Source organism: Oncorhynchus gorbuscha, linkage group LG10, assembly GCF_021184085.1.
Source record: "Oncorhynchus gorbuscha isolate QuinsamMale2020 ecotype Even-year linkage group LG10, OgorEven_v1.0, whole genome shotgun sequence".
NCBI lineage: Eukaryota > Metazoa > Chordata > Actinopteri > Salmoniformes > Salmonidae > Oncorhynchus > Oncorhynchus gorbuscha.
In genome coordinates, this window is record NC_060182.1 from 313,601 (window position 1) to 336,224 (window position 22,624).

The window sequence follows — 22,624 nt, forward strand, 5'->3', positions numbered from 1 at the left end:
ATAGAACATTAACCTACATAGAAATACAACATAACCCCTACCAGACCCTACCTCAGCATAATATATATATATATAATATAACCCTCCCAGACCCTACCTCAGCATAATATATATATAATATAACCCTAATATATATATAATATAACCCAGACCCTACCTATATATATATATAATATAAGACCCTACCTCAGATAATATATATATAATATATAATAACCCTACCAGACCTACCCCTCAGCATGATATATATATATACCCTCAGACCCTACCTCAGATAATATATATATAATATAACCCTACCAGACCCTAACCCTACCAGACCCTACCTCAGTATAATATATATATATAACTAATATAACCCTACCAGACCCTACCTCAGCATAATATATATATCTAATATAACCCTACCAGACCCTACCTCAGCATAATATATATAATATAATCCTCCCAGACCCTACCTCAGTATAATATATATATATATATAACCCTACCAGACCCTACCTCAGCATAATATATATATATAATATAACCCTACCAGACCCTACCTCAGCATAATATATATATATATAACCCTATAACCCTACCAGACCCTACCTCAGTATATATATATATATAATATAACCCTACCAGACCCTACCTCAGCATAATATATATATCTAATATAACCCTACCAGACCCTACCTCAGTATAATATATATATATAATATAACCCTACCAGACCCTACCTCAGCATAATATATATATATATATAATATAACCCTACCAGACCCTACCTCAGCATAATATATATATCTAATATAACCCTACCAGACCCTACCTCAGTATAATATATATATATAATATAACCCTACCAGACCCTACCTCAGTATAATATATATATATATATCTAATATAACCCTACCAGACCCTACCTCAGCATAATATATATATAATATAACCCTACCAGACCCTACCTCAGTATAATATATATATAATATAACCCTACCAGACCCTACCTCAGTATAATATATATATAATATAACCCTACCAGACCCTACCTCAGCATAATATATATATATAATATAACCCTACCAGACCCTACCTCAGTATAATATATATATATATATCTAATATAACCCTACCAGACCCTACCTCAGTATAATATATATATAATATAACCCTACCAGACCCTACCCTACCAGACCCTACCTCAGTATAATATATATATATAATATAACCCTCCCAGACCCTCAGCATAATAATATATATATAATATAACCCTACCAGACCCTACCTCAGCATAATATATATATAATATAACCCTACCAGACCCTACCTCAGTATAATATATATATAATATAACCCTACCAGACCCTACCTCAGCATATAATATATATATAATATAACCCTACCAGACCCTACCTCAGCATAATATATATATAATATAACCCTACCAGACCCTACCTCAGCATAATATATATATAATATAACCCTACCAGACCCTACCTCAGCATAATATATATATATATAATATAACCCTACCAGACCCTACCTCAGTATAATATATATATAATATAACCCTACCAGACCCTACCTCAGTATAATATATATATAATATAACCCTACTACCAGACCCTACCTACAGCATAATATATATATATAATATAACCCTACCAGACCCTACCTCAGTATAATATATATATAATATAACCCTACCAGACCCTACCTCAGCATAATATATATATATATATATAATATACCTCAGTATAATATATATATATATATAACCCTACCAGACCCTACCTCAGTATAATATATATATATATAACCCTACCAGACCCTAACCCTAGACCCTACCAGACCCTACCTCAGCATAATATATATATAATATAACCCTAGACCCTACCTCAGACCCTCCCAGACCTACCTCAGCATAATATATATATATATATAAACCCTACCAGACCCTACCTCAGCATAATATATATATAATATAACCCTAATATATATATATATAATAATATAACCCTACCAGACCCTACCTCAGCATAATATATATATATAATATAACCCTACCAGACCCTACCTCAGCATAATATATATATATAATATAACCCTACCAGACCCTACCTCAGCATAATATATATATATAATATAACCCTACCAGACCCTACCTCAGCATAATATATATATATAATATAACCCTACCAGACCCTACCTCAGCATAATATATATATAATATAACCCTACCAGACCCTACCTCAGCATAATATATATATATATAATATAACCCTACCAGACCCTACCTCAGCATAATATATATATCTAATATAACCCTCCCAGACCCTACCTCAGTATAATATATATATAATATAACCCTACCAGACCCTACCTCAGTATAATATATATATATAATATAACCCTCCCAGACCCTACCTCAGTATAATATATATATAATATAACCCTACCAGACCCTACCTCAGCATAATATATATATATAATATAACCCTACCAGACCCTACCTCAGCATAATATATATATATATAGACCCTACCTCATATATATATATATATATATATATATATATATATATATATATATATATATATATATATATATATATATATATATATATATATATATATAACACAACCCTACTAGAACCTACCACAGTAGAATATGCAGTGCATTCTGGAGGGATTCCAAACCATTGAATCTTTCCACATTTTGTGGCCTTATTCTAAAATTGATTAAATATGCATTTTTCCTTATCAATCTACACACAATAACTCATAATTACAAAGCATAAACAGGTTGTTCAAAATGTTTGCAAAAGTATAAATGTTTTATACAGAAATACCTTATTTACATAAGTATTCAGACCCTTTGCTATAAAAATTGAGCTCAGGTGCTTCCTGTTTCCATTGATCATCCTTGAGATGTTTCTTCAACTTTATTGGAGTCCAACCTGTGGTAAATTCAATTGATTTGACATGATTTGGGAAGGCACACACCTGTGTATATAAGGCCCCACAGTTGACAGTGCATGTCAGAGCAAAAACAAAGCCATGAGGTTGAAGAAATTGTCCTTAGAGCTCCGAGCAGGATCGTGTTGAGGCACAGATCTGGGGAAGGGTACCAAAACATTTATGTAGAATTGAAGGTCCCCAAGAACACAGTCGCCTCCATCATTCTCCCATCAACACTCTAGTCAGCAAACTGGATGTAGTCTATCACAGTGCCATCGGTTTTATCACCAAAGCCCCACATACAACCCACCACTGCGACCTCTATGCTCTCGTTGGCTGGTCCTCCCTACATATCCGTCGACAAACCCACTGGCTCCAGGTCATCTATAAGTCTTTTTTAGGTAAAGGCCCGCCTTATCTTAGCTCACTGGTCACCATAGCAACACCCAGCAATTACACGCGCTCCAGCAGGTATATTTTACTGGTCATCTCCAAAGCCAACACCTCCTTTGGCCGCCTTTCCTTCCAGTTCTCTGCTGCCAATGACTGGAACGCATTGCAAACATCACTGAAGCTGGAGTCTCATATCTCCCTCTCTAACTTTAAGCATCAGCTGTCAGAGCAGCTTACCTGTACACAGCCAATCTGTAAATAGCACACCCAACTACCTCATCCCCATATTATTACTTACACTCTTGCTCTTTTGCACCCCAGTATCTCTACTTGCACATCATCATCTGCACATCCATCACTCCAGTATTAATGCTAAATTGTAATTATTTTTGCCTCCATGGCCTATTTATTGCCTTACCTCCCTACTCTTCTACATTTGCACACACTGTACATAGATCTTTCTACTTTTCTTTTGTGTTATTGACTGTACGTTTGTCTATGTGTAACTCTGTGTTTGTGTCGCACTGCTTTATCTTGGCCAGGTCTCAGTTGTAAATGAGAACTTGTTCTCAACAGATCTACCTGGTTAAATAAAGGTGAATTAAAGTTAAATTCTTAAATGGAAGAAGTTTGGAACCTCCAAGACTGTTCCTAGAGCTGACCTCCTGGCCAAACTGAGCAATCGGCAGAGAAGGGGCTTGGTCAGGGAAGTGGCCAAGAACTCGATGGTCACTCTGACAGAGGTCCAGAGATCCTCTGTGGAGATGGGAGAACCTGAGAAACAAGATTCTCTGGTCTGATGAAACCAAGATGAAATGGCCTGAATGCCATGTGTCTGGAGGAAACCTGGCATCATCCTTACGGTGGAGCATGGTGGGGGCAGCATCATGCTGTGGGGATGTTTTTCAGCGCCAGGGACTGGGAGAGTAGTCAGGATCGAGGGAAAGAAGAACAGAGGAAAGTACAGAGAGATTCTTGATGAAAACCTGCTCCAGAGCACTCAGGACTAGACTGAGGTGAAAGGTTCACCTTCCAACAGGACAATGACAATAAGCACACAGCCAAGTCAACGCAGGAGTGGCTTTGGGACAAGACTCTGAATGTCCTTGAGTGGCCCAGCCAGAGCCTGGACTTGAACCCAATCTAACATCTCTGGAGAGATCTGAAACTAGCTGTGCAGCAATGCTCCCCATCCAACCTGACAGAGCTTGAGAGGTTCTGCAGAGAAGAATGTGAGAAACTCCCCAAATACAGGTGTGCCAAGCTTGTAGCGTCATACGCAAAATGACTCGAGGCTGTAATCACTGAAAAAAAAGCACAGAGTAAAGGGTCTGAAAACTTATGTAAATGTTATATTTTTTAAAAAATGTTTTCAAAACAAAAGTTTTTTCTTTTTCATTCTGAGGTATTGTGTGTAGATTTATGAGGGGAAAATGATTTGCTCCATTTTAAATAAGGCTGTAACGTAACAAAATGTGGAAAACGTCAAGGGGTCTGAATACTTTCAGAATTCAATGTATATAACATAACCATACTACAACCTACCTCAGCAGAATATATATATAACATTACCCTACCACACACGTGCACAGACACACACACCTCTTGTCTTTATCAGTGTTCTTTTTCTTTTCCAGATGCAGGGGAAGAGCCACAGGAGGGAGAGGAGGAGCATGCAGATGAAGGGGAGGGGGCAGAGGAGGGAGAGGAGGAGCATGCAGATGAAGGGGAGGGGGCAGAGGAAGGAGAAGGTAAATAATTGGCAAGCTCGTTTTGCATACCCAAGTCCCGTGGCTGTTGCCCAGGTATAGTTAGCACCGGTGGTGAACGCTAAATGTTCACTGGTGGTGAACGCTAAACCAACAGCGAGGCCGGCTTTGAGGGATGCGGTTCAATCATAGACTGTTTATATAAGGTGGGGTCCAAAATTACTGCCACCATTGATAAAGATGAACAAAAAAGACTATGAGATAAATAACACAAATACTGAGGTGTTGTTGTACACAAAAAAAGACTATGAAATAAATAACACAAATACTGAGGTGTTGTTGTACACAAAAAAGACTATGAGATAAATAACACAAATACTGAGGTGTTGTTGTACACAAAAAAAGACTATGAAATAAATAACACAAATACTGAGGTGTTGTTGTACACAAAAAAGGGAAAATAAATGATTTCACACTAAAATAATTTTTCATGGAAAGAGATTTTGTTCAACAACTATTTAATTATTATTTTTTTAAAGGTAGGGGCTGCAATGATTGACATCCCTGTTTTCAAAAATATCTCACCTTGCAATTAAATAATAATAATATATGCCATTTATATCTTACAGTCATTGTGCAATTCTAAATCGAACCCACTACCCTGGCGTTACTGCTTTGAGCTAATTGCCTTTTTCTGAAATATTTGGCATTGGAGGAAACACTATGTGGATTTCGATGTCTGCTTTAGTTTATTGCTGGAAGATCCACTTGCGGCCAAGTTTGAGCCTACTGGCAGAGGCAACGAGGTTTGTTGGCAAAAATGTCCTGGTACTGGATAAAGTTCATGATGCCGTTGACCTTAACCTGTGGAAGCAAAAAGCCCCATAACATCAAAGATCGACCCCCATATTTTATATTAGGGATGGGGTCCTTTTCTGCTTTTATGCATCCTTATTTTGACGCCAAAACCACCACTGGTATGAATGGCCAAAGAGCTCTATTTTCATGTCATCCAACCAATGTAACACATGGAGTTAAACGCTGGCTAAACGCCATTGGATTGAAACGGGTGTTTTGGGCACAGCTTTTTACTTTTTTTTGCTCATCTTTGTCAAGGGTGCCAATCATTTTGGACGTCACTCAAAATGGAAACACCCATCGATGACGTTACCCCATTCATTCCTACAGTATGTGACTGGGTCCGTCTGTCTGTCTCTCTCACTTGGACATCTCTAATGACTATTTTCTCTCTCTCTCTCTCTCTCTCTCTCTCTCTCTCTCTCTCTCTCTCTCTCTCTCTCTCTCTCTCTCTCTCTCTCTCTCTCTCTCTCTCTCTCGTCATCCACAGAGGAGGAGGCCAAACCTAAATTCAAGTAAGTCCTCCAACATGTTAATGAATGTGTATGGAAGGTTAGATTGGATTAGAATATGGAAACCATGCTGGGAGTTGTTGTTGTCCATTCTTATTCTCTATCTCTCTCTCTCTTTCTCTCCCAATTCAATTGGGATTTATCGGCACGGGAAACATATATTTAGTGAAATAAACAATGAACAAAATTGAGAAGAAACAAATGTAACAAAAAAAACAGTAAACATTGCACTCAAAAAGGTTTAAAAAAGAAAGACATTTCAAGTGTTATATTGTCAGCTATGTGCAGTGTTTTAGCAATGTGCAAATAGTTGTAGTATGAATAGTGAGGGAAGATAAATGAACAGATAAATATGGGTGGTATTTACAATGTTTGTGCTCCACTGGTTGCCCTTTTCTCATGGCAACGGACCACAAACTTGCTGCTGTGATTGCACACTGTGGTATTTCTGCTAACACATATGGGAGTTTATCAGTGCTGGATTTCTTTTCAAATTATTTATGGGTCTGTGTGATCTGTGGGAAATATGTATCTCTAATATGGTCATTATTTGGCAGGAGGTTAGGAAGTGAAGCTCAGTTTCCACCTCATTGTGTGTACAGTGGGCACATATACTGCCTTCTCTTGAGAGCCAGGTCTGCCTAAGGAGACCTCTCTCGATAGCAAGGCTATGCTCACTGAGTCTATACATACTCAACGCTTTTCTCAATTTTGGGTCAGTGACAGTGGTCAAGTATTCTGCCACTGTGTACTCTCTGTTTAAGGCCAGATAGCGTTCCAATTTGCTCTGTTTTTTGTTGATTCTTTCCAGTGTGTCAAATAGTTGTCTTTTTGCTTTCTTGTAATTTGGTTGGGTCTAATTGTGTTGCTGGCCCTAAGCATGATGCTGGCCCAAAGCATGATGCATGATGTTTCCACCCCCATGCTTCACAGTAGGTATGGTGTTCTTTAGATGCAACTCAGCATTCTTTGTCCTCCAAACACGACGAGTTGAGCTTTTACCAAAAAGTTATATTTTGGTTTCATCTGACCATATGACATTCTCCCAATCTTCTTCTGGATCATCCAAATGCTCTCTAGCAAACTTCAGACGGGCCTGGACATGTACTGGCTTAAGGAGGGGGACACGTCTGGCACTGCAGGATTTGAGTCCCTGGCGGCGTAGTGTGTTACTGATGGTAGGCTTTGTTACTTTGGTCCCAGCTCTCTGCAGGTCATTCACTAGGTCCCCCCGTGTGGTTCTGGGATTTTTGCTCACCGTTCTTGTGATCATTTTGACCCCATGGGGTGAGATCTTGCGTGGAGCCCCAGATCGAGGGAGATTATCAGTGGTCTTGTATGTCTTCCATTTCATAATAATTGCTCCCACAGTTGATTTCTTCAAACCAAGCTGCTTACCTATTGCAGATTCAGTCTTCCCAGCCTGGTGCAGGTCTACATTTTTGTTTCTGATGTCCTTTGACAGCTCTTTGGTCTTGGCCATAGTGGAGTTTGGAGTGTGACTGTTTGAGGTTGTGGACAGATGTATTTTATACTGATAACAAGTTCAAACAGGTGCCATTAATACAGGTAATGAGTGGAGGACAGAGGAGCCTCTCAAAGAAGAAGTTACAGGTCTGTGAGAGCCAGAAATCATGATTGTTTGTAGGTGACCAAATACTTATTTTCCACCATAATTTGCAAATAAATTTAAAAAAAATACCTACAATGTGATTTTCTGGATTTCTTTTTCTCATTTTGTCTGTCATAGTTGAAGTGTACCTATGATGAAAATTACAGGCCTCTCTCATCTTTTTAAGTGGGAGAACTTGCACAATTGGTGGCTGACTAAATACTTTTTTCCCCACTGTGTGTATATATATAATATATATATATTTATTCTATATATTCTATATATATATACTAACTGAAGTTTATTTAGTGCTATATATAAAATAGAGCATTGCATAGTCTAACCTAGAAGTAGAAAATAACATGGCCATATATATATAACTACAGGGAGTAGAAAATAACATGGCTATATGTATATATATACAGGGACAACCATTAAGTAGAAAATAACATGGCTATATTGTCCGATAGTAGAAAGTTTGCAGCCATCCACTATATATATATATATTTTGGTATATATGTATTCATTAAATGTATGTCATATATATATATTATACAGGAAGTAGAAATAACATGGCTCTATACAGGGAGTATAAAATAACATGGCTATATATATAGAGAGGGGAGAACAAGTATTTGATACACTGCCGATTTTGCAGGTTTTCCTACTTACAAAGCATGTATAGGTCTGTAATTTTTATCATAGGTACACTTCAACTGTGAGAGACGGAATCTAAAAATCCAGAAATTCACATTGTATGATTTTTAAGTAATTAATTTGCATTTTATTGCATGACATAAGTATTTGATACATCAGAAAAGCAGAACTTAATATTTGGTACAGAAACCTTTGTTTGCAATTACAGAGATCACACGTTTCCTGTAGTTCTTGACCAGGTTTACACACACTGCAGCAGGGATTTTGACCCACTCCTCCATACAGACCTTCTCCAGATCCTTCAGGTTTTGGGGCTGTCACTGGGCAATACAGACTTTCAGCTCCCTCCAAAGATTTTCTATTGGGTTCAGGTCTGGAGACTGGCTAGGCAACTCTAGGACCTTGAGATGCTTCTTACGGAGCCACTCCTTAGTTGCCCTGGCTGTGTGTTTTGGGTCGTTGTCATGCTGGAAGAGCCAGTCACAACCCATCTTCAATGCTGTTACTGAGGGAAGGAGGTTGTTGGCCAAGATTTCGCGATACATGGCCACATCCATCCTCCCCTCAGTATGGTGCAGTCGTCCTGTCCCCTTTGCAGAAAAGCATCCCCAAAGAATGTTGTTTCTACCTCAATGCTTCACGGTTGGGATGGTGTTCCTGGGGTTGTACTCATCGTTCTTCTTCCTCCAAACACGGCGAGTGGAATTTTGTCCAAAAAGCTCTATTTTTGTCTCATCAGACCACATGACCTTCTCCCATTCCTCCTCTGGATCATCCAGATGGTCATTGGCAAACTTCAGATGGGCCTGGACATGCGCTGGCTTGAGCAGGGTGACTTTGCGTGCGCTGCAGGATTTTAATCCATGACGGCGTAATGTGTTACTAATGGTTTTCTTTGAGACTGTGGTCCCAGCTCTCTTCAGGTCATTGACCAGGTCATGCCATGTAGTTCTGGGCTGATCCCTCACCTTCCTCATGATCATTGATGCCCCACGGGGTGAGATCTTGCATGGAGCCCCAGACCGAGGGTGATTGACCGTCATCTTGAACTTCTTCCATTTTCTAATAATTGCGGCAACAGTTGTTGCCTTCTCACCAAGCTGCTTGCCTATTGTCCTGTAGCCCATCCCAGCCTTGTGCAGGTCTACAATTTATCCCTGATGTCCTTACACAGCTCTCTGGTCTTGGCCATTGTGGAGAGGTTGGAGTCTGTTTGAGTGTGTGGCAGGTATCTTTTATACAGGTAATGAGTGGAGAACAGGAGGGCTTCTTAAAAAAAAACTAACAGGTCTGTGAGAGCCGGAATTCTTACTGTTTGGTAGGTGATCAAATACTTATGTCATGCAATAAAATGCAAATGATTTACTTAAAAATCATACCATGTGATTTTCTGGATTTTTGTTTTAGATTCCGTCTCTCACAGTTGAAGTGTACCTATGATAAAAATGACAAATGACAGACCTCTACATGCTTTGTAAGTGGGAAAACCTGCAAAATCAGCAGTGTATCAAATACTTGTTCTCCCCACTGTATGTATATGGCATGACGAGGTTCTCCACTCGTCTCCATCCCAAATACGCACCAGATTATATGCGCTCCTGAGGTTCAGTTTTGTGAAAAACCGTGCTCCGTGAAAGGATTCCACCACCTTAGATGAAAGGTTACGGGTAACTAAACCCCACCGTGATGGAATTTAGACCTCTTTAATCAATGCACAGACACAGACCTCCCTCATTTTTCTTCACAAAAAAGAAACTTGAGGAGACGGGTGAAATGAATGACCCCTGTCCCAGAGATTCCGTGACGTATGTCTCCATAGCCAACGTCTCCTCCTGTGGCAATGGGTACACTTGACTCCTGGGAAGCGCAGCGTTTACCTGGAGATTTATTGCACAATCCCCCTTTCGATGAGGTGGTAATTTAGTCACCCTCTTCTTACAGAAAGCGATAGCCAAATCGGCATATTCAGGGTTCCTGTGCACTCCTCTTCTCCTGCCTAAAATGGAATAGTCGCTCACCTGCTCTCTGGAGGGTGGTCAAATACGGCACGAAAGCGACGCATGAATTCTGGGTAGTGCTCCTTCGCCGAGTCTGGGCCATTTCAGACCGCGTTGGCCCACTCCAGAGCACGGCCCGTTAGGCAGGAGGCGAGGATACTCACACTCTCCTCCACCGAGGGAGTTGGTCCCACGGTAGCCAGGTACAGCTCGTGTTGGAACAAAAAACCCTGGCACCCAGCCGTCGCTCCATCATACTCCCTCAGGAGTGCAAGACGAAGTGCGCCGGAGCCGGATGCGGAGGGAGGAGAAGGTGGACTCGTCGGAGGAACCAGAGGTGAAGAGAGGACCACTCCTCTCCCATCGGTCCATTCTCTCCATCATCTGATCCATCGCCGTTGGAGGACACGTTCCTCCATCGATGGAAGGGGGTTGGCAGCTGCTTCTGCTGACTCCATTAACCTCTCTAGGGTATGTGGGACGCTAGCGTCCCATCTGGCCAACATCCAGTGAGATTGCAGAGCGCCAAATTCAAAAACAGAAATGCTAATTATAAAAATTCAGAAAACAAAATATATTTTACATAGGTTTAAAGATTAACTTCTTGTTAATCCAACCACGGTGTCAGATTAATAAAATGCATACCTAGCCCAGAACATACCTAGCCCAGAACATACCTAGCCCAGAACATACCTAGCCCAGAACATACCTAGCCCAGAACATACCTAGCCCAGAACATACCTAGCCCAGAACATACCGAGCCCAGAACATACCTAGCCCAGAACATACCTAGCCCAGAACATACCTAGCCCAGAACATACCTAGCCCAGAACATACCTAGCCCAGAACATACCTAGCCCAGAACATACCTAGCCCAGAACATACCTAGCCCAGAACATACCTAGCCCAGAACATACCTAGCCCAGAACATAGCCCAGTTGACAAATTATTACAAACAGTAACCAGCCAAGCAGAACCGTTACAAAACTCAGAATTAGAAATAAAACGAATCCCTTACCTTTGATGATCTTCACATGGTGGCACTCAGAAGACATTCATTTACTCAATAAATGTTCCGATACCTACATGTACATACTACCTCAACAAGCCTGACTAACAGGTATGCCTTGCTGCTCTGTTTTCAAATGTCTTTTTACGGTTGTTTTATTTATTTTACACACACACACACACACACACACACACACACACACACACACACACACACACACACACACACACACACACACACACACACACACACACACACACACACACACACACACACACACACACACACACACACACACACACACACACACACACACACACACACACACACACACACACACACACACACACACACACACACACACACACACACACACACACACACACACACACACACACACGCATACTTTTTTCCCCCGCACCATTGGTTAGAGCCTGTAAGTAAGCATTTCACTACACCTGTTGTATTTGGCGCACGTGACAAATAAACTTTGATTTTGATTTGCCAGGCAGTCAAGCTGGTCTCGATGCTGAAGCTGTAGAACGTTTTGAGATATTTTTTTTACCTCCTGAGGCGTTGTCGTGCCATCTTGACGACTGTGTTGGTGTGTTTGGACCATGATAGATCCTTAGTGATGTGGACACTGTGGAATTTGAAGCTCTCGACCTGCACCACAACAGCCATGTCGACGTAAATGGGGGCATGTTCGGCCCTCCGTTTCCTGTAGTTAAAGTTGATGATATTTCTCTCTCTCTCTCTCTCTCTCTCTCTCTCTCTCTCTCTCTCTCTCTCTCTCTCTCTCTCTCTCTCAGGCCGTTCATAATGCCCAACCTCATCCCACCTAAGATCCCAGATGGAGAGAAGGTAGATTTTGATGTAAGTATGTGACTGGATATACTATACTGCTGTTATCATCTCTGCAGGACATCCACAGGAGGTGTATGGAGAAGGATCTTAATTGTTTTTATTTCTGCAGGACATCCACAGGAAGTGTATGGAGAAGGACCTTAATTGTTTTTATTTCTGCAGGACATCCACAGGAAGCGCATGGAGAAGGACCTGAATGAGCTGCAGACACTGATCGAGGTTCACTTTGAAAGCAGGAAGAAGGAGGAGGAGGAGCTCATCAACCTCACAGACAGGATTGTGAGTGGCACAGACACATGTCACTCAAACTAGCCCCTCCCAGTCCCGTCACTCAAACTAGTCCCTCCCAGACTCCTGTCACTAAAACTTGCCCCTCCCAGTCCCGTCACTCAAACTAGCACTGTCCCAGACACCTGCCACTCAAATTAGCCCCTTCCCCTCCCAGAACCCTGTCACTCAAACCAGCCCCTCCCCCTCACAGACCCTATCACTCAAACTAGCCCCGCCCCAGACCCCTGTTACTCAAATTAGCCCCCTGTCACTCATAACTAGCCCATCCCCTGACTTGTCAGTCAAACTAGCTCCTCCCCAGACTTCTGACAGTCAAATTAGCCCCTCTGAATCTTGTCCCTCAAACTAGCTAGTATTTACTTTTAGAGAACATTGTACACTACACTCATGTTATTCCTAAAGTTAGGGATCTGGATATTCTCTCTAGGAGAAGCGGCGTTCTGAACGATCAGAGCAGCAAAGGATCCGCAGTGAACGAGAGAAAGAACGACAGAAGAGGTTGGAGGTAAGAGAGAGAGAGTCTCAGTGACACTGTGTATCAGGTATTGAACCTGACTAGCAGCTTTTTATGGGTGATCTCTCTCTCTCTCTCTCTCTCTGTCTCTTTCTGTCTCACTCTTCTCTCTCTCTCTCTCTCTCTCTCTCTCTCTCTCTCTCTCTCTCTCTCTCTCTCTCTCTCTCTCTCTCTCTCTCTCTCTGTCTCTCTCTCTCTCTCTCTCTCTCTCTCTCTCTCTCTCTCTCTCTCTCTCTCTCTCTCTCTCTCTGTCTCTTTATGTCTGTCTGTCTGTCTGTCTGTCTGTCTGTCTGTCTGTCTGTCTGTCTGTCTGTCTGTCTGTCTGTCTGTCTGTCTGTCTGTCTGTCTGTCTGTCTGTCTGTCTGTCTGTCTGTCTGTCTCTCTCTCTCTCTCTCTCTCTCTCTCTCTCTCTCTCTCTCTCTCTCTCTCTCTCTCTCTCTCTCTCTCTCTGTCTCTCTGTCTCTTTCTGTCTCTCTCTCTCTCTCTCTCTCTCTCTCTCTCTCTCTCTCTCTCTCTCTCTCTCTCTCTCTCTCTCTCTCTCTCTCACTTTCTCTCCAGGATGAGAGGACTCGTAAAGAGGAGGAGGAGGCAAAGAGGAAAGCAGATGATGATGCTAAGAAGAAGAAGACGTTGACTAGCCTACACTTTGGAGGCTACATGCAGAAGGTACTATTATAATACACTGTATGTACATTGTCGTGGTAATTTCCTGTATTACTAAACATTCAGAGAGCAAACCACACACAAGTCAGAGTATATTATAAAGTCAATCTTTAATTATATATGAGCATCACCATAGCAATGTGACTCTCAGATCAATTCAGTGTCTCTAAAATAATTCTCTGAGTGCTTACAAAACAGTTCTTAGTATCATTTATAGCCAAGACACACCCATCTCAACTCACATGACGAAACACAGATCTTAGGAACATTACACAAAGAACCTTTTACTTGAAAGAGGAATATCCCATAGCTAGATAGCAATAGCTATACATTATCGTTCAGTTTGGTCTCCTAAACAAAGTTCTTATCTCGTTCTTGGTACAACATAGTACCAAACCATTACCTCATCCAATGGCATATATCAATTGTCAATTCTAGATAGTCCCATCTCAAATACATCCCCCCTGAACCTCAGAGGGGACATACAATAGTTCCAGACACATTCCCATAAGAAGAGGAGCCTCCATTCTGTCCTCCTCCCCTTCTGATATTCTTCATAGCATCACATGGTTTAACAGACACATTGACATAAGAAGAGGAGCCTCCATTCTGTCCTCCTCCCCTTCTGATATTCTTCATAGCATCACCTGGTTTAACAGACACATTGACATAAGAAGAGGAGCCTCCATTCTGTCCTCCTCCTCTTATTCTGATCATTTTAACTTCATAGAAGAGGAGCATCACCTGGTTTAACAGACACATTGACATATGAAGACAATTCTTCATAGCATCACCTGGTTTAACAGACACATTGACATCCCTGACTCTCTGGGCCCCTAGTGACTAAGCCCTAGCAGAGAAGTGATAACTGCAAACTTCCAACAGTATTATCCAAAAGAAAACATCCTAATGACAAATATCTCACATAAGTATTATTATGTAAATAAAACATCTAACCTTACTGATTCTGATTCTGCTACCACAACATTATCAGTATATTATTATATTAACTCGTTATTATTATTATGATATACATGTATCTCATTATTATGATATGACTAGATGGAGGTCAGAGGGAAGAGACAGACAGAGAGAGAGAAGAAGAAGAAGATTCTACAGGACAGACGGAAGTCTCTGGACATCGAGAACATGAGCCAGGACAAACTGAAGTGCAATACTACAACTATACTATACTACTACAATAATGTGTATTACACTATACTACTAGATCCTAACCTCGCTCTCTCTGTGCAGAGACAAGGCCCAGGAGCTGTGGTTGTGGCAGCAGCAGCTGGAGGCGGAGAAGTTTGATCTGCAGTATCAGATTAGCAGACAGAAGTATGACATCAACGTCCTCCGCAACAGAGTGTCAGACCACCAGAAGACGTACGGACAACCCTTACACACACAGAGACACACACTCACACGCACACGCACACGCACATACAGACACACACAAACTGTGTAAATAAGTGTCCTCTATTCTGCAGCACCAAGAGAACCAAGAGAGGCCTGAGGAAGTAGAGAGATATTGAAGAGGGACTGAAGTAGTCTGAAGAGGGACTGAAGTAGTCTGAAGAGGGACTGAAGTAGACTGGCTGAGGGACTGAAGTAGACTGGCTGAGGGACTGAAGAGGGACTGAAGTAGTCTGAAGAGGGACTGAAGTAGTCTGAAGAGGGACTGAAGTAGACTGGCTGAGGGACTGAAGTAGACTGGCTGAGGGACTGAAGTAGACTGGCTGAGGGACTGAAGAGGGACTGAAGTAGTCTGAAGAGGGACTGAAGTAGTCTGAAGAGGGACTGAAGTAGACTGGCTGAGGGACTGAAGTAGACTGGCTGAGGGACTGAAGTAGACTGGCTTAGGAGATCAGCTGTCTGGCCTATTTGTCTACTGTCTGATCTCTCTCCTTCTGACATTTCTCCCTCCTTCCTACATCTCTCCCTCCTTCCTACATCTCTCCCTCCTTCCTACATCTCTCCCTCCTTCCTACATCTCTCTCTTTCCTACATCTCTCTCCTTCCTACATCTCTCTCTTCCCACATCTTTCTCCTTCCTACATATCTCCCTCCTTCCTACATCTCTCTCCTTCCTACATCTCTCTCTCCTTCCTACATCTCTCCCTCCTTCCTACATCTCTCTCTTTCCTACATCTCTCTCTCTTTCCTACATCTCTCTCTCTTTCCTACATCTCTCTCCTTCCTACATCTCTCTCCTTCCTACATCTCTCTCCTTCCTACATCTCTCTCCTTCCTACATCTCTCCCTCCTTCCTACATCTCTCTCTCTTTCCTACATCTCTCCCTCCTTCCTACATCTCTCTCTTTCCTACATCTCTCTCTCTTTCCTACATCTCTCTCCTTCCTACATCTCTCTCCTTCCTACATCTCTCTCCTTCCTACATCTCTCCCTCCTTCCTACATCTCTCTCCTTCCTACATCTCTCTCCTTCCTACATCTCTCTCTTTCCTACATCTCTCCCTCCTTCCTACATCTCTCTCTTTCCTACATCTCTCTCTCTTTCCTACATCTCTCTCCTTCCTACATCTCTCTCCTTCCTACATCTCCCTCCTTCCTACATCTCTCCCTCCCTCCTTCCTACATCTCTCTCTCCTTCCTACATCTCTCTCTCTTCCTACAACTGTCTCTTTCTCCCTGTCCCTCCCTCGTCTACTTACCCTCTTCCTTCCTCTCCCAAACCTGGTTTGATATTTTCTATTTCTTTCCCCATAGTGTGTGGTGTAAATAAAATACTTCATCTCATTTTTGGTCTGTGATGGTGTGTGTGTGTATGTGCTTGTGTGTGTGTTGTCAGGGGGTTGTCAGGGGTTTGGGAGCAGAGCACAAGTCAAATACCAACAATAAATGCAAAAGCTCAAACAGGCCTTCTATTGTAACAGCTGTCATGGTAACAGGCAAATACAGTATCAGGGCTCCGTTCAATCTGTAGCCCTGAAGATCTGAGCAGTATCGCGATTGAAATGGAAGGTCATTTCCTCTTGAGTCGACACATGCAGCATTTACCGTGAACGCAGTCTTTGCAAACATTCCTATGTTGGTTTATAAGAACATGCATTCATATCAATCAATCAAATGTATTTATCATTTAGGCCTTCTTACATCAGCTGATGTCACTAAGTGTTATACAGAAACCCAGCTTAAAACCCCAAACAGCAAGCAATGCAGATGTAAAAGCATGGTGGCTAGGAAAAACTAGAAATGCCAGAACCTAGGAAGAAACCTAGAGAGGAACCAGGCTATGAGGGGTGGCCAGTCCTCTTCTGGCTGTGCCGGGTGGAGATTATAACAGAACATGGCCAAGATGTTCAAAGATGACCAGCAGGGTCAAATAAAAGTAATCACTGTGGTTGTCGAGGGTGCAACAGGTCAGCACCTCAGGAGTAAATGTAATGATCAGCTATGAAAAGCCAACTGACAAGTATCTCTACCGCTCTTGCTGTCTCTAGAGAGTTGAAAACAGCAGGTCTGGGACAGGTAGCATGTCCAGTGAACAGGTCAGGGTTCCATAGCTGCATGCAGAACAGTTGAAACTGGAGCAGCAGCACAGCCAGGTGGACTGGAGACAGCAAGGAGTCATCATGTCAGGTAGTCCTGAGGCACGGTCCGAGGGCTCAGGTCCTCTGGGAGGGGAGGGAGAGCATTAGATGGAGCATGCTTCAATTCAGACAGGACACCAGATAAGACATGAGAAATACTCCACATATAACAGACTGACCCTAGCCACCGACACATAAACTACTGCAGCATAAATACTGGAGGCTGAGACAGGAGGTGTCAGGAGACACTGTGGTCCGGTCCGACGATACCTCCGGACAGGGCCAAACAGGCAGGATATAACCCCACACACTTTGCCAAAGCACAGCCTCCACACCACTAGAGGGATATCTTCAACCACCAACTAACTGCCCTGAGACAAGGCAGAGTATGTGTAACCTTTATTTAACTAGGCAAGTCAGTTAAGAACAAATTATTATTTACAATGACGGCCAACACTGGCCAAACCCTAACCCGGACAACACTGGGCCAATTGTGCGCCGCCCTATGGGACTCCCAATCACAGCCCGTTGTGATACAGCCTGGATTCAAACCAGGGTGTCTACTGTATAGTGACACCTCTCGCACTGCGATGCACTGCCTTAGACCGCTGCACCACTCGGGACTGAGGGGCAGCTCGGGACTGAGGCAGCTCGGGACTGAGGGGCAGCTCGGGACTGAGGGGCAGCTCGGGACTGAGGGGCAGCTCGGGACTGAGGGGAAGCTCGGGACTGAGGGGCAGCTCTGGACTGAGGGGCAGCTCGGAACTGAGGGGCAGCCCAGAACTGAGGGGCAGCCCGGATCTGAGGGGCAGCCCGGAACTGAGGGGAAGCCCAGTACTGAGAGAAATCCCAGTACTGAGAGAAAGCCCAGTACTGAGAGGAAGCCCAGTACTGAGAGGAAGCCCAGTACTGAGATGAAGCTCAGGTAGGTAGTAGGCTCCGGTAGATCCTGGCTGGCTGGCGGATCTGGAAGATTCAGGTTGACTAGCAGATCTGGAAGATTCTGGTTGACTGGCAGATCTAGAAGATCGTGGATGACTGGCAGATCTGGTAGAATCTGGTTGACTGGCAGATCTAGAAGATCGTGGATGACTGGCAGATCTGGTAGAATCTGGTTGACTGGCAGATCTAGAAGATCGTGGATGACTGGCAGATCTGGTAGAATCTGGTTGACTGGCAGATCTAGAAGATCGTGGATGACTGGCAGATCTGGTAGAATCTGGTTGACTGGCAGATCTAGAAGATCGTGGATGACTGGCAGATCTAACTGCTCTATGCAGACTGGCAGATCTGGAAGAGACTGGTTGACTGGCAGATCTGGAAGAATCTGGTTGACTGGCAGATCTAGAAGATCATGGCTGACTGGCGGATCTAGAAGATCATGGCTGACTGGCCGATCTAGAAGATCATGGCTGACTGGCGGATCTAGCTGCTCTATGCAAGCTGACAGCTCCTTGCAGACTGACAGCTCTTTGCAGACTGGACTAGCTACAGATCCCTGTATACAGGAGGCCATATCACCATAAGGACTAGTTACAGATCCATGTATACAGGAGGCCACATCGCCAGAAGGACCAGCTACAGATTCCTGTATACAGGAGGCCATATCACCAGAAGGACCAGCTACAGATTCCTGTATACAGGAGGCCATATCACCAGAAGGACCAGCTACAGATCCCTGTATACAGGAGGTCAGGAGATTAGAATCTCGTTTTATAGACCAAACTGAACGATCATTTATAGCTAATAATTATAGCTAATGCCATAGCCAGACGGGATACTCCTTTTTTAAGTAAAAGGCCCTTTGTGAAGAGTTCCTGAGATCTGTGGTTCATCATGTGAGTTGAGAGGGGTGTATCTTGGCTATAAAAGATACTAGAATTATTTTGTAAGCATTCTCAGAGAATTCATTTAGAGACACTGAATTGATCTGAGAGTCAAATGGCTATGGTGAAGCTCATATGATTAAAGATGGACTTTAAAATATACAGTATATCACAAAAGTGAGTACACCCAACACACAGCCATTAATGTTGATATACTGTAACTCTGACTTGTGTGTGGTTTGTAAACTCTCCTTTAGTAATACAGGAAATTACCACAACACTGGCTAGACTGTAAACTCTCCTTCCAGACTCACATTAAACATCTCCAATCCAAATTAAATCTAGAATCTGCTTCCTATTTCACAACAAAGCCTCATTCACTCATGCTGCCAAACTTACCCTCGTAAAACTGACTATCCTGCCGATCCTTGAGTTCGCCGATGTCATTTACAAAATAGCCTCCAACACTCTACTCAGCAAACTGGATGTAGTCTATCACAGTGCCATCTGTTTTGTCACCAAAGCCCCATATACTACCCACCATTGCGACCTGTATGCTCTCGTTGGCTGGTCCTCGCTACATATTTGTCGCCACACCCACTGGCTCCAGGTCATCTATAAGTATTTTCTAGGTAAAGCTCCGCCTTATCTCAGCCCACTGGTCACCATAGCAACACCCACTCGTAGCACGCGCTCCAGCAGGTATATTTCACTGTTTACCCCCAAAGCCAACACCTGTTTTGGCCGCCTTTCCTTCCAGTTCTCTGCTGACAATGACTGGAACGAATTGCAAAAATCACTGAAATTGGAGACTTATATCTCCCTCACTAACTTTAAGCATCAGCTATCTGAGCAGCTCACAGATCATTGCACCTGTACATAGCCCATCTGTAAATCACCCATCTGTAAATAGCCCACCTGTACACAACCCATCTGTAAATATCCCATCTGTAAATATCCCATCTGTAAATAGGGCTCCGGGCAGCCGAGCGGAAATGGAGGAAAACTCGCCTCCCTGCGGACCTGGCATCCTTTCACTCCCTCCTCTCTACATTTTCCTCCTCTGTCTCTGCTGCTAAAGCCATTTTCTACCACTCTAAATTCCAAGCATCTGCCTCTAACCCTAGGAAGCTCTTTGCCACCTTCTCCTCCCTCCTGAATCCTCCTCCCCCCCATCCTCCCTCTCTGCAGATGACTTCGTCAACCATTTTGAAAAGAAGGTCGACGACATCCGATCCTCGTTTGCTAAGTCAAACGGCACCGCTGGTTCTGCTCACACTGCCCTACCCTGTGCTCTGACCTCTTTCTCCCCTCTCTCTCCAGATGAAATCTCGCGTCTTGTGACGGCCGGCCGCCCAACAACCTGCCCGCTTGACCCTATCCCCTCCTCTCTTCTCCAGACCATTTCCGGAGACCTTCTCCCTTACCTCACCTCGCTCATCAACTCATCCCTGACCGCTGGCTACGTCCCTTCCGTCTTCAAGAGAGCGAGAGTTGCACCCCTTCTGAAAAAACCTACACTCGATCCCTCCGATGTCAACAACTACAGACCAGTATCCCTTCTTTCTTTTCTCTCCAAAACTCTTGAACGTGCCGTCCTTGGCCAGCTCTCCCGCTATCTCTCTCTGAATGACCTTCTTGATCCAAATCAGTCAGGTTTCAAGACTAGTCATTCAACTGAGACTGCTCTTCTCTGTATCACGGAGGCGCTCCGCACTGCTAAAGCTAACTCTCTCTCCTCTGCTCTCATCCTTCTAGACCTATCGGCTGCCTTCGATACTGTGAACCATCAGATCCTCCTCTCCACCCTCTCCGAGTTGGGCATCTCCGGCGCGGCCCACGCTTGGATTGCGTCCTACCTGACAGGTCGCTCCTACCAGGTGGCATGGCGAGAATCTGTCTCCTCACCACGCGCTCTCACCACTGGTGTCCCCCAGGGCTCTGTTCTAGGCCCTCTCCTATTCTCGCTATACACCAAGTCACTTGGCTCTGTCATAACCTCACATGGTCTCTCCTATCATTGCTATGCAGACGACACACAATTAATCTTCTCCTTTCCCCCTCTGATGACCAGGTGGCGAATCGCATCTCTGCATGTCTGGCAGACATATCAGTGTGGATGACGGATCACCACCTCAAGCTGAACCTCGGCAAGACGGAGCTGCTCTTCCTCCCGGGGAAGGACTGCCCGTTCCATGATCTCGCCATCACGGTTGACAACTCCATTGTGTCCTCCTCCCAGAGCGCTAAGAACCTTGGCGTGATCCTGGACAACACCCTGTCGTTCTCAACTAACATCAAGGCGGTGGCCCGTTCCTGTAGGTTCATGCTCTACAACATCCGCAGAGTACGACCCTGCCTCACACAGGAAGCGGCGCAGGTCCTAATCCAGGCACTTGTCATCTCCCGTCTGGATTACTGCAACTCGCTGTTGGCTGGGCTCCCTGCCTGTGCCATTAAACCCCTACAACTCATCCAGAACGCCGCAGCCCGTCTGGTGTTCAACCTTCCCAAGTTCTCTCACGTCACCCCGCTCCTCCGCTCTCTCCACTGGCTTCCAGTTGAAGCTCGCATCCGCTACAAGACCATGGTGCTTGCCTACGGAGCTGTGAGGGGAACGGCACCTCAGTACCTCCAGGCTCTGTTCAGGCCCTACACCCAAACAAGGGCACTGCGTTCATCCACCTCTGGCCTGCTCGCCTCCCTACCACTGAGGAAGTACAGTTCCCGCTCAGCCCAGTCAAAACTGTTCGCTGCTCTGGCCCCCCAATGGTGGAACAAACGCCCTCACGATGCCAGGACAGCGGAGTCAATCACCACCTTCCGGAGACACCTGAAACCCCACCTCTTTAAGGAATACCTAGGATAGGATAAGTAATCCTTCTCCCCCCCCCCTTTAAGATTTAGATGCACTATTGTAAAGTGACTGTTCTACTGGATGTCATAAGGTGAATGCACCAATTTGTAAGTCGCTCCCATCTGTAAATATCCCATCTGTACATAGCCCATCTGTACACAGCCCATCTGTAAATATCCCATTTGTAAATAGCCCATCTGTAAATAGCCCATCTGTAAATAGCCCATCTGTAAATACCCATCTGTAAATCATCTGTAAATAGCCCATCTGTAAATAGCCCATCTGTAAATAGCCCATCTGTAAATATCCCATCTGTAAATAGCCCATCTGTAAATAGCCCATCTGTAAATAGCCCATC

General features: G+C 43.7%; 1 protein-coding gene across 3 annotated transcripts in view; it reads left to right on the forward strand.

The window, feature by feature from the left end:
• tnnt2a (troponin T type 2a (cardiac)) overlaps positions 1-16,047 on the forward strand; it is a 34,367-nt gene extending 18,320 nt beyond the window's left edge. For 2 of the 3 annotated variants that reach the window (XM_046364724.1, XM_046364725.1), the window contains 9 exons: positions 4,979-5,092; positions 6,399-6,423; positions 12,508-12,571; positions 12,725-12,841; positions 13,281-13,358; positions 13,926-14,033; positions 15,093-15,199; positions 15,285-15,416; positions 15,521-16,047. In XM_046364724.1, the coding sequence (XP_046220680.1) occupies positions 4,979-5,092; positions 6,399-6,423; positions 12,508-12,571; positions 12,725-12,841; positions 13,281-13,358; positions 13,926-14,033; positions 15,093-15,199; positions 15,285-15,416; positions 15,521-15,554 (779 nt within the window). In that variant the 3' untranslated portion in view covers positions 15,555-16,047. The remainder of the gene's footprint in view (positions 1-4,978; positions 5,093-6,398; positions 6,424-12,507; positions 12,572-12,724; positions 12,842-13,280; positions 13,359-13,925; positions 14,034-15,092; positions 15,200-15,284; positions 15,417-15,520) is intronic. The other variant, XR_006840856.1, reaches the window with a different exon arrangement.
• Positions 16,048-22,624: the final 6,577 nt, after the last annotated feature.